At 41.2% G+C, this 12,849-nt stretch overlaps 2 protein-coding genes across 2 annotated transcripts; both read right to left on the bottom strand.

The window, feature by feature from the left end:
- Window positions 1–51: 51 nt before the first annotated feature.
- On the bottom strand, window positions 52–2,059 carry rccd1 (RCC1 domain containing 1). Its single transcript, XM_007545501.2, has 8 exons — window positions 1,784–2,059; window positions 1,450–1,665; window positions 1,190–1,349; window positions 984–1,105; window positions 803–907; window positions 509–664; window positions 397–426; window positions 52–315 (listed from the first exon to the last, which is right to left on the bottom strand). Exons 1-8 carry the CDS (start codon window positions 1,968–1,970, stop codon window positions 101–103), a joined length of 1,191 nt encoding a protein of 396 aa, XP_007545563.1. The 5' UTR covers window positions 1,971–2,059; the 3' UTR covers window positions 52–100.
- A 595-nt stretch (window positions 2,060–2,654) lies between these two features.
- Window positions 2,655–11,660, bottom strand: unc45a (unc-45 myosin chaperone A). The gene is made up of 19 exons (XM_007545499.1): window positions 11,523–11,660; window positions 11,228–11,420; window positions 9,051–9,226; window positions 8,879–8,968; window positions 8,587–8,754; window positions 7,688–7,856; window positions 7,443–7,613; window positions 7,049–7,220; window positions 6,658–6,958; window positions 6,482–6,576; window positions 6,250–6,391; window positions 5,976–6,116; window positions 5,724–5,851; window positions 5,582–5,648; window positions 5,053–5,166; window positions 4,854–4,969; window positions 4,338–4,455; window positions 3,357–3,512; window positions 2,655–3,279 (listed from the first exon to the last, which is right to left on the bottom strand). Exons 1-19 carry the CDS (start codon window positions 11,544–11,546, stop codon window positions 2,983–2,985), a joined length of 2,838 nt encoding a protein of 945 aa, XP_007545561.1. The 5' UTR covers window positions 11,547–11,660; the 3' UTR covers window positions 2,655–2,982.
- Between the last annotated feature and the right edge of the window lie 1,189 nt (window positions 11,661–12,849).

Raw genomic sequence — 12,849 nt, 5'->3', positions numbered from 1 at the left:
AAAAATGTTAAACTATCTGCTCCCCAAAGTGTCTTTAAATATGAACAAAAATGACAAAACATATTTTAATCATAAATGTTAAAGTATTTGTTGACGTTTCCTAGCATGTAGTCCAAAGTTCACTGCCGGTGCTCACAGGGGGTAATTCTGGGACATTTTCCAGTCCAAGTACTTCCTTCTTGACAGCTGCAGTAAAAGTGTTCCATGACCCACAAACCACATCAACGACATGCAGGTTCTCATTCCTGAAAAACTCCACACACTGAGGCTCGTCTAAACTGGAAGTTGTTTGGTGCCCAAGTTGGCCGTATTCTCCTGAAAACACGAGAGAAGAGAGTTAGGAAAGCTCATTATTAACTGGTTGGTCTAAAAAATGTCTGTGTGCGCCAAACGTACCCCATCCCCAAGTGTAAAGATAGCCTGTTGCTGAATGAGAAAATATGCATATCAGCTGCTCGTTCTAAAACAATCATTGGCAGCACGTTTAATCTTCAACTGTATTCCTTACTTGTTACCGCAGCTGTGTGCCGGGATCCACAGCTGACTGTACTGATCTCGCATGATGGACTGACATCGACCAGAGCTGGGAATGCCTGGATTGAAATGAACACTTCTTCATGTAGCTCTTCATCAGGACATGTGCTGAAACTGCCGCATCGTTCTCCTGTTCAATGCATTGAAGGATATTACTGTTAAATGAGCAACAAACGGAAAATGGAATTTTACTGCAACCGAGTAGGGAAGACGGATGTTGGTAATCTGCTGGATTTAAGGTTTTACTTTCTGAAACATTCTGACAAACCTGCTTGCTGATCACTTTTCTGTTGTGAAGCTTTCCTCAAACCACGTGATGGAAGTCCAAGCTGACCGCTTTCATTCCAGCCCCACACATAGAGGTCACCTCCATCTGAAATAGAAGAAATCATTTTTTTTTGCTTTCTCCGTTTGGGGTCTGTGATATAATTATTTGATTTAAAACTTACCACCAACACAGACGGAGTGCCAGCCTCCTGCAGCCACAGACCTCATGGTCATCCCCCACAGAGCCTCCACTGTCCTGGGCTCCTCCTCAGAGATGAGTCCTCCATGCCCCAACTGGCCGTGGCTATTAAAGAAACATGTCTGCTGACAAACCAGAACATGCACAAGCGAGCTTAGACCAGAATCCCCAGAAGTGTATGAGCTCTACCTGCCCTGACCCCAGGTGTAAACAGCTCCAGCAGCAGTCAGAAGGACGGCATGTTCTCCACCCAGTGCAAGGCTCTTGGCTTGGAGGTGAGAAGACAAGGAGCGGAAAATAGGGGGTTTGGAGGAAATGTATCCTCCTGGGACCAATGGCAAATTCACATCTACAACAGAAGAGAAAAAAAATCAAAATCAAAAAACAATTACAGGGCAGCTATTTGATGCAAATCTTTCTCAGTTGTACAAACTCGAAAAGTAATATACCAGAGTTCTGCGACTGAGTCATCTCCATGCTCCATGATGGGGTCTTATCCTTGCTTTGCAGATCCCAGGATTCAATTCTGCCTGGTAAAGCAAGGGTAAGATGCGTTTCACTAATTGCTGCATCTTGACACCCACTGGTGTTCACTGTAACCGGACTGAAGGATTCATTGGAGGAGATGGATGCACAGAAACCAGCCAAGCGCACACAACTGTCCTCTGCAGGATAAAAAAAAAAAACAAAAAAAAAACACAGCAAGCTTGTAGCCACTCACTTCCTGTTCCATCTGTTAAAACATGCATTACAGACGAGGTATTTTCTAAATGACAAACCTACCATCTAAAAACAAAGATGCTCTCCGACTCCAACTTGCTCTGATTTTACTTCTACCTCTATGGTTCACCAGGTCCACGGGAACGCATACTTTCTCCTGCCCCACAGCGTTGCCACTTTCTTCTTTTTCCGACTTATCCGGCACGCATATTTGAGCAAACGAATTGAAGCCAAACCCAAACCAGCGCATTTAACTCGCTTTAGTCTTTCGTCTCCCTTCGGAAGCCCCACGCAACGCGGATTCTCCAAGCTGAACAGGAACTAACCGGAAGCACTGCGCATGCGCTTCTGCAACCACATGACAGCCGCGGTTTTTGGTTTACAATCGTAATCAACTGCACAGCAATTGTTTCGCAGAAAGTTTATTTTCATGATCTTCAACCTCTCCAGTAAAAACGATACAATACAAAACACGCCAGGAATGTAGTGATTCGGCAAAAATTGAAACCGAAAGTGACAATTTCAACTGGTGGGAAAAATAGTACATTTCTATGCAGGATGTAGGAAAACAAAGCATGATTTGCATTGATAAAACAAATACAGAGTAGATCAATAACCAAGAACCACATAGGTCAAGAACAATAGGCCCCCTTTGAGAACCAGCCTCGGTATCCACAGTAACTTTTTCACGTGCTTCAGCATCAGGCTATTGAAAGAAATGTAGGTAAAGGCAAACGATTGGAGTCGCACCGAAATGCTTTGGACAATTACGTGAGAACGGAGTGTTTTTCAGCTGGCTAGCTGTTATGTTAGTCATCTATGCATTGCCAGTGCAGTATTTAATCAGATCACAATAATTACCTGACAAGATTTAGCTTAAACGGATTACCTGTGATGCATGCTCAAACTGCATATAGACAAAGGAAATATGAGCTAAAATAAAACAGTTTTATTCTGCGTGCTAATCCGTAAACAGTGAGTCCTCAACGCTTGCGTATTTTTGGTATAATGCACATCCTGAACATGAAAGGATCAAGAAACTTTGAGTGTATTAAAGTGTCTATTAAAGGTTATTTGTGTCCACATGTGTTTTATATGCTGAAATTGTAGAACCCACTTTAATAAACGTCCTATTGCTTTTTACCACTTTTGTTTTTTTGCTCAGATGAGATGCCCTTTTAATAACTCACTGCAGGCAAAAATTTAAGATTTCTTCACTTTTCACTTCCAAAAGGCACATTCACACTCTGTAGGAGTGTTTTTCAGGGCTCAGTTCCTTTGCCCTTTTCCTTTTCTATCCCGTCTTCCCTGCTCCGAATGATGCCATACTCCACTGCTTTATTTAGACAGTTCTGAGCGACCTTGGAAACAGGATCTACTGCGCCTTCTCCTCCCTTTGCAAGGACAGTGAGTATCTCCAAAGCTTCACTCTCCATAAGAGCCTCAGCCAGACCTTTCTCCGCCTGCATCATGTTCTGAACTATGACCACGCCGCGGTGACGCAGGTCAGATATTTCACTGAGCAGCAGAGCCTGGAAAATCTCCAGCCAATGGGTTGTCTAGGAAGGATGAAGCACAGGAGTCAAGCAGAGAATAAGCGCAGCATTTAAGAATACATCAGTAAAGGTTTTCTTACAGTTCCAGGGATTCGAGGGCAGAGCTCCGGCTGTTCGGCAGTCAGCATGGCCAGAGTGCCTGCAGCAGCTTTTCGGAGCCTTTCATCCTCTTCTCCGCAGTAAAGCACGAGGAGCTTCAGGCGATCGTTCCCTGTGGCTACGAAGAGCTTCTGCACCTGAGGACAAACGGCACAACTTTATTTTTCAGCCGTTCTTAAGATTTAGTTTTACGGTGCCTTGTGAAAGTATAGCCCAAAAACAGCTTTACTTTTTTTTATGTATTTACATAAACTGTAAAATAATTTTAAAAAAAATTTCTTTGGATGTAATTTTAAATACTTTAACACAAAGAAGTGTATAATTGTGGAGTGGAAGGAAAATACACCATGTTTCAAATCTGAAAAGTGTGGCTTGCTTTTGTATTCAGTCCCAATTTTTTCTTTGAGCCCTAAATAATACCCAGAGCAATCACATTTACTCCTGTCACAAAAGGAGTAAATAGGATCCCCCTGTGTGTAATTTAATCTGAATATCAATCTAGCAGTTGAGGAATTTTATTGAACATGAAGGACCAAGGATCACGGCAGACAGGTCAAGGAGAAAGTTATGAAGAAGCTTAAGCCATGGTTAGGTTATAAGACAATTCCTCAGGCTCTCCAGCACTCCAAAAATGTGGGCAAAACTTTAATGCTCACATTCAAACCTTTTTATATTGTGCTGGCTATTCCCATCTTTTCTAGTTCTTCAGAACTGGACACTTATTTACTTTTCCCCCTTTTTATACACTGGTGTTGTGCCCGCTACTTTTCAGCTCAAGCTATGCAGGGAACACAGCCAAAACTTCACAGAAACGCACTACTTTGTGATTTTCCTTCCTAAAATATCCCAGTGAAATATGTTGACATTGGTGGTTGTCAAGTGTCAACATGTGAAAACGTTTAAGGGATATGAACACTTTTGGGGGTTACTTTTTATGATGGCGTTATAAATATATGTGTTACCTCTGTACTCAAAACTAAATTGCACATGCACTCAGTGGCAGCAGCTCGGACCAGCTCATTCTCTTCAAACATGTAGCCTTCAATCTTTGGCAAGGCCTTTTCCTTGATGATCTTTTGCCTGTGGAAAGAATATAAAAATGAAAGATTCTAAAAAAAAATATCTATCAAGGCAAGCATGGCAAAGTACAATGTAACTTAAAGGAGAGCAAAAAAGTTTAAGAATCATCCTGTCACTTAATGAACAGAACAATAAACAATTGTGTCTGATTTGCACAATCCAACTTTTAACGGGAGTTTGCTATTTGAAAAGGCATTATAGATTCTACTTAAAAAATGGGCATCGACTACAATGGAATTATGTACAGAAATAGATAAAGTGATCCTAACTTTAAAAAAAAAAAAAAAAGAGAGACCAAAAAATTTGAACTGGAACCACATGAACTCATATTGATTTCAGTAATCCCAACAGCCTTTGCATATTTATTTCTAGGGAAACACTTCCCCCTAGTGGCCAACCTGAGTCTTTCACTTATTCCGGCCAGGTTGGTGAGAGCCATCAGAGATTCAAAGTTTTGCAGCAAAGTGCACTCCAGGTGTAAAAGGTTCACGAGCGGTCGCACCACCTCATAGATCTGCCAAAACATGAGGAAAATTCAAGGCACACTCAGTGTTTGCACTGTTATAATAAAATCTACTTTTGCATTTGTGTTTTTACCCGCTCTCCTGGAAAGGCAATCTCTGGGTTAGATGTGATGGCTATTTTTGCCAGGGCTTGTGCAGCTTTCACCTTTCCTATGTCTGTGTTGTCAGTTGCAAGGGGGATCAAAGCCTTTTGAAAGGGAAGATCAATAATTAATCCTTTTAGCACAGAGTTTGGATTAGAGTGCAGGTTAAAGCGGGCATACATTGACTCGCAAAAGTATTTCAACAGGATTTTTTGTGAAAGATCAACTGAAAGTAGAAAAAGGACTTAACATAGAAGGAAATGACAAGTGAAAAGTGTGGTCTATGTACGTTTAATTATAGATTATAAAGAAAATAAAATGCATGGAAAACCTCAGGTTTTGCTTTGTTTGCATTTTTGAAAATATTTCTTTTTTCACAATTCAACACTACTTTGTGTTGATCTCTCATGTAAAATCCCAATTAAAACATATTGATGTTCCTTGTGATGAAACGTGACGCTTACAAATTGATACACTGACACAATTTATACAAATATGCATTGTATTATTGTGTTTTACCTTTCCTCCGCCTTGTGCCACCAGTGGACCTCTGTCCTCCTGGCGATCAACTAAAGCTAGGAAAACCCTGCAAGGACAAAGGGTGTCAAGAAACCTACAGAAAAACTGTCTAAAGAAGAACGTTTGCTTCTTTTGTTAGTACCTGGCAATAAACTCCCTGCAAGCTTCTGTGAGGGCAGGACTCTCCTGTTTGACCATACACACCAACGCTGACACAACACCAGCTTCCAGAAGTTTACCTAGCCTTTTCTCCACAAAGGATGGTGCATCCTAACAGCAAAACACATTCACATTCAAAATGATCGCACTTAAGTGACGATACATTAGGAAATAAATACAAAGCAGTTTGGCATTGCAACTAATCAGTCCCTAAAAAGAAGCAAGTGTGACACACCTTTGGATGCTCCTCAGGCACATGCTGCTTTGCATACTTGGCCAGCTCCACCAGCTGAGGGTCTGGTTTCTCCACATCGTAGCTGTTGGTGCAATTTACCAATGTGGAGCCCACAGCAAAGAGAACCGTCTTATCTTCCGACTGCATGAAGCCAAACAGAAGCACACAACAAGAATGTGATTTAGTGGTGTAAGTAGATCCCTCCATGACTCCTTAGATATTTAAAAAGGTTTGGGTTTCACTTGTATGCAGAAAATGAAAAGATCAGTACAACCTTTGCCAGATCAAACATGGCCAACAGAGCGTTTTTGTCTTCCACTAGGTCTTCCTTCACATCGGCGTCAAAAGTGAGGTAGGCGAGACCTTCCACAGACCAACGGCGAGACGTCGGGGGAAGAGACTCATTACACAACCACCTAAGAAGAACAGAGATGGGACAGTTGCAACCCAAAATTCACTGTTATATGTTGCTAGGCTAGGATAAAAGCATAATCAGGAGCACGAACTTCCTGCACTGCTTGGCGAGCTTGAGCGTGGATCCCTCTGCAAATTGCTTCATGCTGAAATCTGTGCCTCCCGCTGATCCGAGCTTGCACAAGCCCTGCATAGCAACCCGCACAATACAGTCAGTTTTTCTTTCACTAGATTGTTTTTATTCCCTCTATCAGTTTGCGACACTTACCACAAGAGCTCTCACACGTATCCTGTCATTCTCGCTCTTCTTGTAGAGGTCCTTCAAGAGCGCCACGCCGTTGGCTGTGATGAACGAGGCTCTCTTGGCCTTGCCTGCAGCGTGGATGAGAGCCTCCACGGCAACCTGTTGGTGAGTCACATCTTCTGAAGCACAGAGAGAGATAACGGCGTCCATCATCCCAGACATTTCCAGAGTGATGTTGCCCACATCGCTCGGTCCTTGGAGGAGCACAGAAACTGTCTGAATGGCACGCAGTTTGCCATCTAGGCCAGACCGTCTGAAGTGTTCCCTATCAAGCAAAAAAATATATATTATTTTTCTTTTTCTAGGGAATGTAATGATTTAATTTCAGGAGAGGCTTTAGAAAGATTTGGCTCACTGCACGTATTCTTCGCAAAGTTTATTGAAGTTTTCTCTCTCTTTGTCGCTCTTGAGGTCATCATAGAGTTTGCTAAGCAACACAGAGCAGCTCATGTGAGTGTTTTCTGTGAGAGGCGGCCCCTCCGAGAGCTCAGCAACAGTCCCAGCCACCTGCAGGATTTTCTTCAGCCCTACAAAGGAACAGAGTGTTCTTTGTCTCAGACAAAACTTCTGGTAAATATTCTTCAGTGCTGTAAATAAAATATTTGCCCCCTTTAAATTTTTACACACTTTTATGTCTGTGGTCAAACCAAATATTATTAGAGAAAGATAAACTGAGTGACTTGAAAAAAGTTATGGATCCATGAAAGCACTGATATGGGTTCTTGTTTACATGCAGGTGTGTTTCCTACCCTGGTCTATCACCCATAACGAGAGGGAGTTGTCAGGGTTCTTCAGGGACTTGCGGGGTACTTGCTTGACCAGGAGGTTGATGGCGCTGTCTCTGCCTGGCCCGGACACATTTTGGGCTGGAATCATTTCCAAAAGGTGGCGTAGCATCGAACGCAGCTCCTTCGACGGTTCTGTGCCAAATTCACAAAGAAAATTACCCCAGTGGTATAACGTCACAAGAGTGTTGCCAAGTCCAGGTACTCACCAGGAAGTATGGCTTCATCTTTGCCTCTAATCTCTCTTTTCATGCCCTCTGTCAGAGCCTCAAACATCACCTGCAGCAGGTGGCATGCAGCCAGAGACACAGTGGAGGCTGCTGACCCCATTACTGCACACAGCTGTTCCATTCCCAACTCATTCACGATCGCCATGGTCTGAGAATAAAACAGTGAATGTCAGCATGTTGCCACGTATTTTATCGCCTGAAGAACAAATGCCAGAGATTGTCTCCTTTCATCTCAGTCCAGTGGAGAAACTTTAGCAGAAGTTTTTTTTTTTTTGTAATTTTAGAAATCAACTAAATGTTCTATTTTCAGCATTTTTTTTTAAATGTATCTAAGACGATTTCTAATTCTTGTTAAAATCAGGCTCAATACTAATAGTAAATACTAAATTAAATCAATACTAGATTATGACCAATTATTGAAGGAAAAAAAGATTGATGCAAACATTTTATTTATGTGGAATACAATAAAACCTCTAAACCTATTAAATAGCAGTGGACATTTTATTGCCAACAACTGAATAAATGTTTGAGGCAACTGGCAATCAGTATTTTACTTCACCGTAAAGGAATTGATTGTTTTTTCCTCCAAAGTTTGGGGGATCATCATGATTTTTGTTTAGACAATTTGAGACAGGCCTTTGTGATCTATTTGTCCAGCTGTGTTTTTTTTTTTATTTTTATTTTTTTACCTGAATTACCTTTTTTTCCATGGATTTTACTTTAAGTTACCAGCAAAGTGCACATTTGCTGGTAACTAATGAACAAAAACATTTGAACAGATAAATGAGGAGTTAATCTTTTGGTATACTCTCATTCACGTTCAACGAATGGAAAGAATTAGCAGGAAGAATTAAGGAAGAGAATTAAATGACGCTTACTCTTGATTGGTGTCCTGTGCACAATCCTACTAAGGTCCTGAGACCAGAAAGGACAACATCTTCCTGCTTTGATGACAAAAGTTTCTGGATCAGCTTCACTCCATCATTGCGGAAGATCTGCTCGGCTCCTCCCTCGTCTCGGGACAATACCACTAAATTCTGAGCTGCCTGAAAGAAAGAAAAGAAAAAAAGAAAAAAAAACTTTTTGGTGAATCACATTTTTACAGATAAATAATGAAATTTCAGAATATATTGACAAGCGGTTTACTCTGACTATGCGAGCCATCTGTACCTTCTGTCGATCGGAGTCTTTAGCGGAGGAATCTAAGAGGACGGAGAACATCTGCTGCACACGAGCGTCTGTGGAGTTTAGCTGTGCTGACTACAGATTGAAGGGAGAAGATTTGAATTAGCTTCAGTTTCACCAGGGACCCTGACTCACGACTTAGTCAGCCTCACGTCACCTTCTGCTGGATCTGTGCTCCCAGCTGTCTGAGCAGGTCCTGGAAAGCTCGGTTTTTGGGCTCCAGCTGCGCACACCTCTGGGTTTCCAGGAAAGCTTGGTCGAGCCGACCGAGCTTCTGGTATGCCTGAGCTCGCCGAAACCTGGCTTTCACGTCGCCGGGGTCCGTGTCAAGAGCTGAAAAGGGAAGACAGTAGTAAAGTCGACAATTGATATTCACATGAAATTCTGAACTAAAATAAGAATTCAAAGTACACAGTCTAACGTCCTATTAAAACCCATAAACCTGCACTTGATGCCTTGGATTCAGTGGGTGAGGAAGATAATATAGATAATATCAAAAGCTTGTCCAGTGGACTCTGTTGTCTTCTATCCAGATGTCCCACATAGTAAGTCAAATATTTTATAAAGTAATTGCAGCTTGTCGACTTTGAAATGTATCTGCTGTTATTTTTAGTTGCTTCCATGTACAGCTTAACTGAGCTTTTGTAAGTTAGTATAAAATAATAAATGTAATCTCTATGTCTGGCAATAATTAGATTAACTGATACGTTTGTTTTTAAAGGCTGTATGATATTAAGAAAACATACAATCAAGAGATTATTGTTGACATCAGTTGCTAGAGTAATTAACTCGCTTTGTCACCCCCCGCCCCCCTTACCTGCTATATCACTCTACATGAACATCTCTGTAGCTGAGATCTAAAACAGGTTCGGCTATTAACAGCAGTGAGAAACAGTTCAACAGAACCAATAAATTATCGGCATGCAGAGCAGGAAGAGCAGAGCAGAGCACAACACTTGAAATATGATTGCCTTCCAAATACAGTGGATCCTTAGAATACAGATTGAATTCATTTGAGCAGGCAGTTGCCCAGTTAACGTGGCTGTCGGAACAGTTTTCCACAGCTAAAATAATTGGTTCTACATAGTGTCATCTTCAAAACTCACATAACAACCAGCATCTGTCATACTGAGCATAATATATGCATCATTCCTTTAGAATTGTTTTTTGCTAGAGGCATTGCATTGTGAAACATTAATAAAACTATAAATAATAAAGACAGTGCAGTTTCTAAGGGAGGACTTTATGTTTGAAAAGTTTAACGGAGGTTTTGAGAAGGAAAATCTTACTTCCTTGTACCTCCAATGAGGGCATCATTGCCACTGTTGGCTTTTTTGCTTCTAGAAGGCAAAGTGAAAACAGTAAGACAAAGTCAGGCATAGGGACGGGCAGCTTGTGTACTTAACATAGCCATCCTACACATTCCTCTGAGGAGTGTTCAAATGTGTGTTCAGGACAATCCTGAGCCATTTCACTCAAAAGACAAAAAAAATTAAATTAAACCTGCAGTGATGATCAGATTTTATTATTCAGCTCTAGTGAAGTGAAGCTGAAACAATACAAACAAAAAACATTCAATAGGGACCTAAAAAAAATGATTCCAGGTTTGAAAATGCATAGGTTTTTAAGGTATTAAACTACTCTGACTTACTCTGACCTACACTGATTTAGTTGCTTATTTTAGACAAAAACCTCTATGTTTTGCTCCCATTTTCTCATATTTATTGGAGGTTATAAGTTGTTTACACCAAGAACAAGAAGGTCTATGTTCAAATTCTGACTTGGGGTCTCTCTGTCCTTTCTGCATGTGCATAGTTTATTTCACAGTACTTCAGTCTTCTCAAGCAGTCCAAAAGTATGCATTGTCAGGTCAACTGGTGGAGTGTGCAAGTGTGTACTTGGTCTCCTGTGAAGTACTTGCAACCTGTCCAAGATTTACCCCACCTCTCTCCTAACTAACCCATTGCAATGATAATTAAAGAACTAATGGGTGGTCTTTCACAATTCAGTGTACTTGGGTACCTTCATATGTTTAGTTTTTTCCTTGTTTTTTATTCACTTTCATAGTTATCTATTGTTTTGTACATTGAAAACGTATCCATTGTTGTAGTACCTTCTTAATAAGTACTGAACAGTGCAACCTGGCTTGTGGTCACCTTCAAGTCTGGACATTAATTATTTCTAGCAGGCTGAATGAATGCTTTGTAAACAAGCTGAAAACCTACAATTTTTTGCAATAGATACCAATGCGACACTATAGTGTTTTAAAGCAGCATGTGATAGAATAGAATAGAATAGAATAGAATAGAATAGAATAGAATAGAATAGTCGGACCTTTGGAGGCATCAGCCTCTGCTTTGCTGTACTCCTCCAGTTTAAGGTAGCAGGCAGATCTGTTGCGGTATAGTACAGCGCTGTCTGCCTGGCTGTCAGTCAGCTTCAGCGCTTTGGTGTAGCAGCAGAGAGCTCCCTGCATGTCTCCCGCCTTGAAAAGGGTGTTCCCCTCCTCCTTAAGGGCTGCGGGGTCCTGGATTCAACAGCAAAGGTGAGCAACGGACTCCCAGAAAGCTATCCAAAATATGCTGAATGAAATAAAAATCGGCCGAACGGCTCACTGCAGCTTCCTTACCTTCTGCCTTTCACTTTCACTCATCTTTGACTAATTATACACAGCACGATGTGACTTTATATGTTGAATTTGTATTCAAATATCGCTCATATTATCACGTACGGTGCAAACTCCTAACATCTCCCAGCGCTTCCTGGAGTACGTAGCACGTTCGTGACGTTTACGCACAAACCACGCCCCTCCCCTCCTACGCCGCTTTACCATAAAAGGAAGAAGGCAGCCAAATCATTCCTGTCTCCTGCTCTACTTTATTTGGTTATGGTAACTTTGTGGTTTTCTTTGGTGCACACATACAAAGATAGCTACATCAAGCCACATTTGTGTTTTAACCTAACTGAAACAACAATGCATAGCAAAGTATAAGTACAGTTTCTAGCATTTTAGGTGTCATAACAAAGAAATACTTGGTTAGTTAAATGCTTTACAGTATAATAACAGCCCTGTCAATCAAATAGTATTTCTAAAGACACAAGCATTTCTTTGTGACAAGGGAAGAGCATATAATTATCAAATCAGAATAAGATAAATTATGTTTGTTTCAGAAAAAAAATAATACAAAAAAAACAATCTAACGTATTTTATCGATTCATTACGCACTTCTGATTTGACAGTTGTCCAGCAGACAGTACATTGGCACTCTTCACAAGGAAGGTAAGCCACAATAGGCCATTGCTGGAAAAGCTCGCTGTTCCCAAAGTGCAACTGGAAAGTTGACTGGAAGGAAAAACTACAGCAGAAAAGAATTGCACAAGTAACAGGGAAAACCACAGGCTTGAGATGAGTTGAAGGAAGGCCCATTCAGGGATTGAAGCATTTTTGTACTTGGCTTGTTTCTGGAGTTAGTACTTCAAGAGTCACGACACACAGATGTGCCCAGGTTTTCAGATAAAGGAAACTTTGCATTTGTTTTGGACCTCAAGGGTCTAGGATCTTGGAGGACAGCAAAGAGGCATTGGAATCCTAGATGCTTGATCCTGTGTTGAGTTTTTTCAGTCAGTTATGATTTAGGGAGCCATGTTATTGACTGTTGCTTGACAAGTGGCTTGAAGTGATCTTAGGGCATTATATACCTTATGGGCTCATCTATTTGGAGCCCAGAAGCTATATAATGCCCCATTATATACCTCCATCTGTGCATTGGCCCGGATGAACAGGCCAATGCACAGATGGATAGACAGATTTGGTGACAAGCTATGGAGATGCTAATTTTATTATCCAGCAGGACTTGGCAACTGCCCATAAAGCCACAATTTATGGCTTTATGGGCATACAGTCTTACAGCATTGACCAGGGTATCATATCACGTGTTGGGTGTGGTCAAGAGGAA

The sequence above is a fragment of the Poecilia formosa genome, unplaced genomic scaffold (genome assembly GCF_000485575.1).
Source record: "Poecilia formosa unplaced genomic scaffold, Poecilia_formosa-5.1.2 Scaffold13, whole genome shotgun sequence".
Lineage (NCBI taxonomy): Eukaryota > Metazoa > Chordata > Actinopteri > Cyprinodontiformes > Poeciliidae > Poecilia > Poecilia formosa.
This window is presented reverse-complemented; position numbering and strand designations above follow the sequence as displayed.

Bases quoted from the DNA above. Each gene is read 5' to 3' on its own strand.
- rccd1 (XM_007545501.2), bottom strand. From the start codon at position 1,970: ATGCGCTGGTTTGGGTTTGGCTTCAATTCGTTTGCTCAAATATGCGTG. The intron at 908-983 runs GTAAGTTTTAAA...CTTCTATTTCAG, and splicing joins GCACTCCGTCTGTGTTGGTG to ATGGAGGTGACCTCTATGTG. The intron at 665-802 runs GTTTGTCAGAAT...TGCATTGAACAG, and splicing joins GAAAAGTGATCAGCAAGCAG to GAGAACGATGCGGCAGTTTC.
- unc45a (XM_007545499.1), bottom strand. From the start codon at position 11,546: ATGAGTGAAAGTGAAAGGCAGAAG. The intron at 8,969-9,050 runs GTGACGTGAGGC...TTCAATCTGTAG, and splicing joins GAGCACAGATCCAGCAGAAG to TCAGCACAGCTAAACTCCAC. The intron at 4,456-4,853 runs GTTGGCCACTAG...TTCTTTCCACAG, and splicing joins GGAATAAGTGAAAGACTCAG to GCAAAAGATCATCAAGGAAA.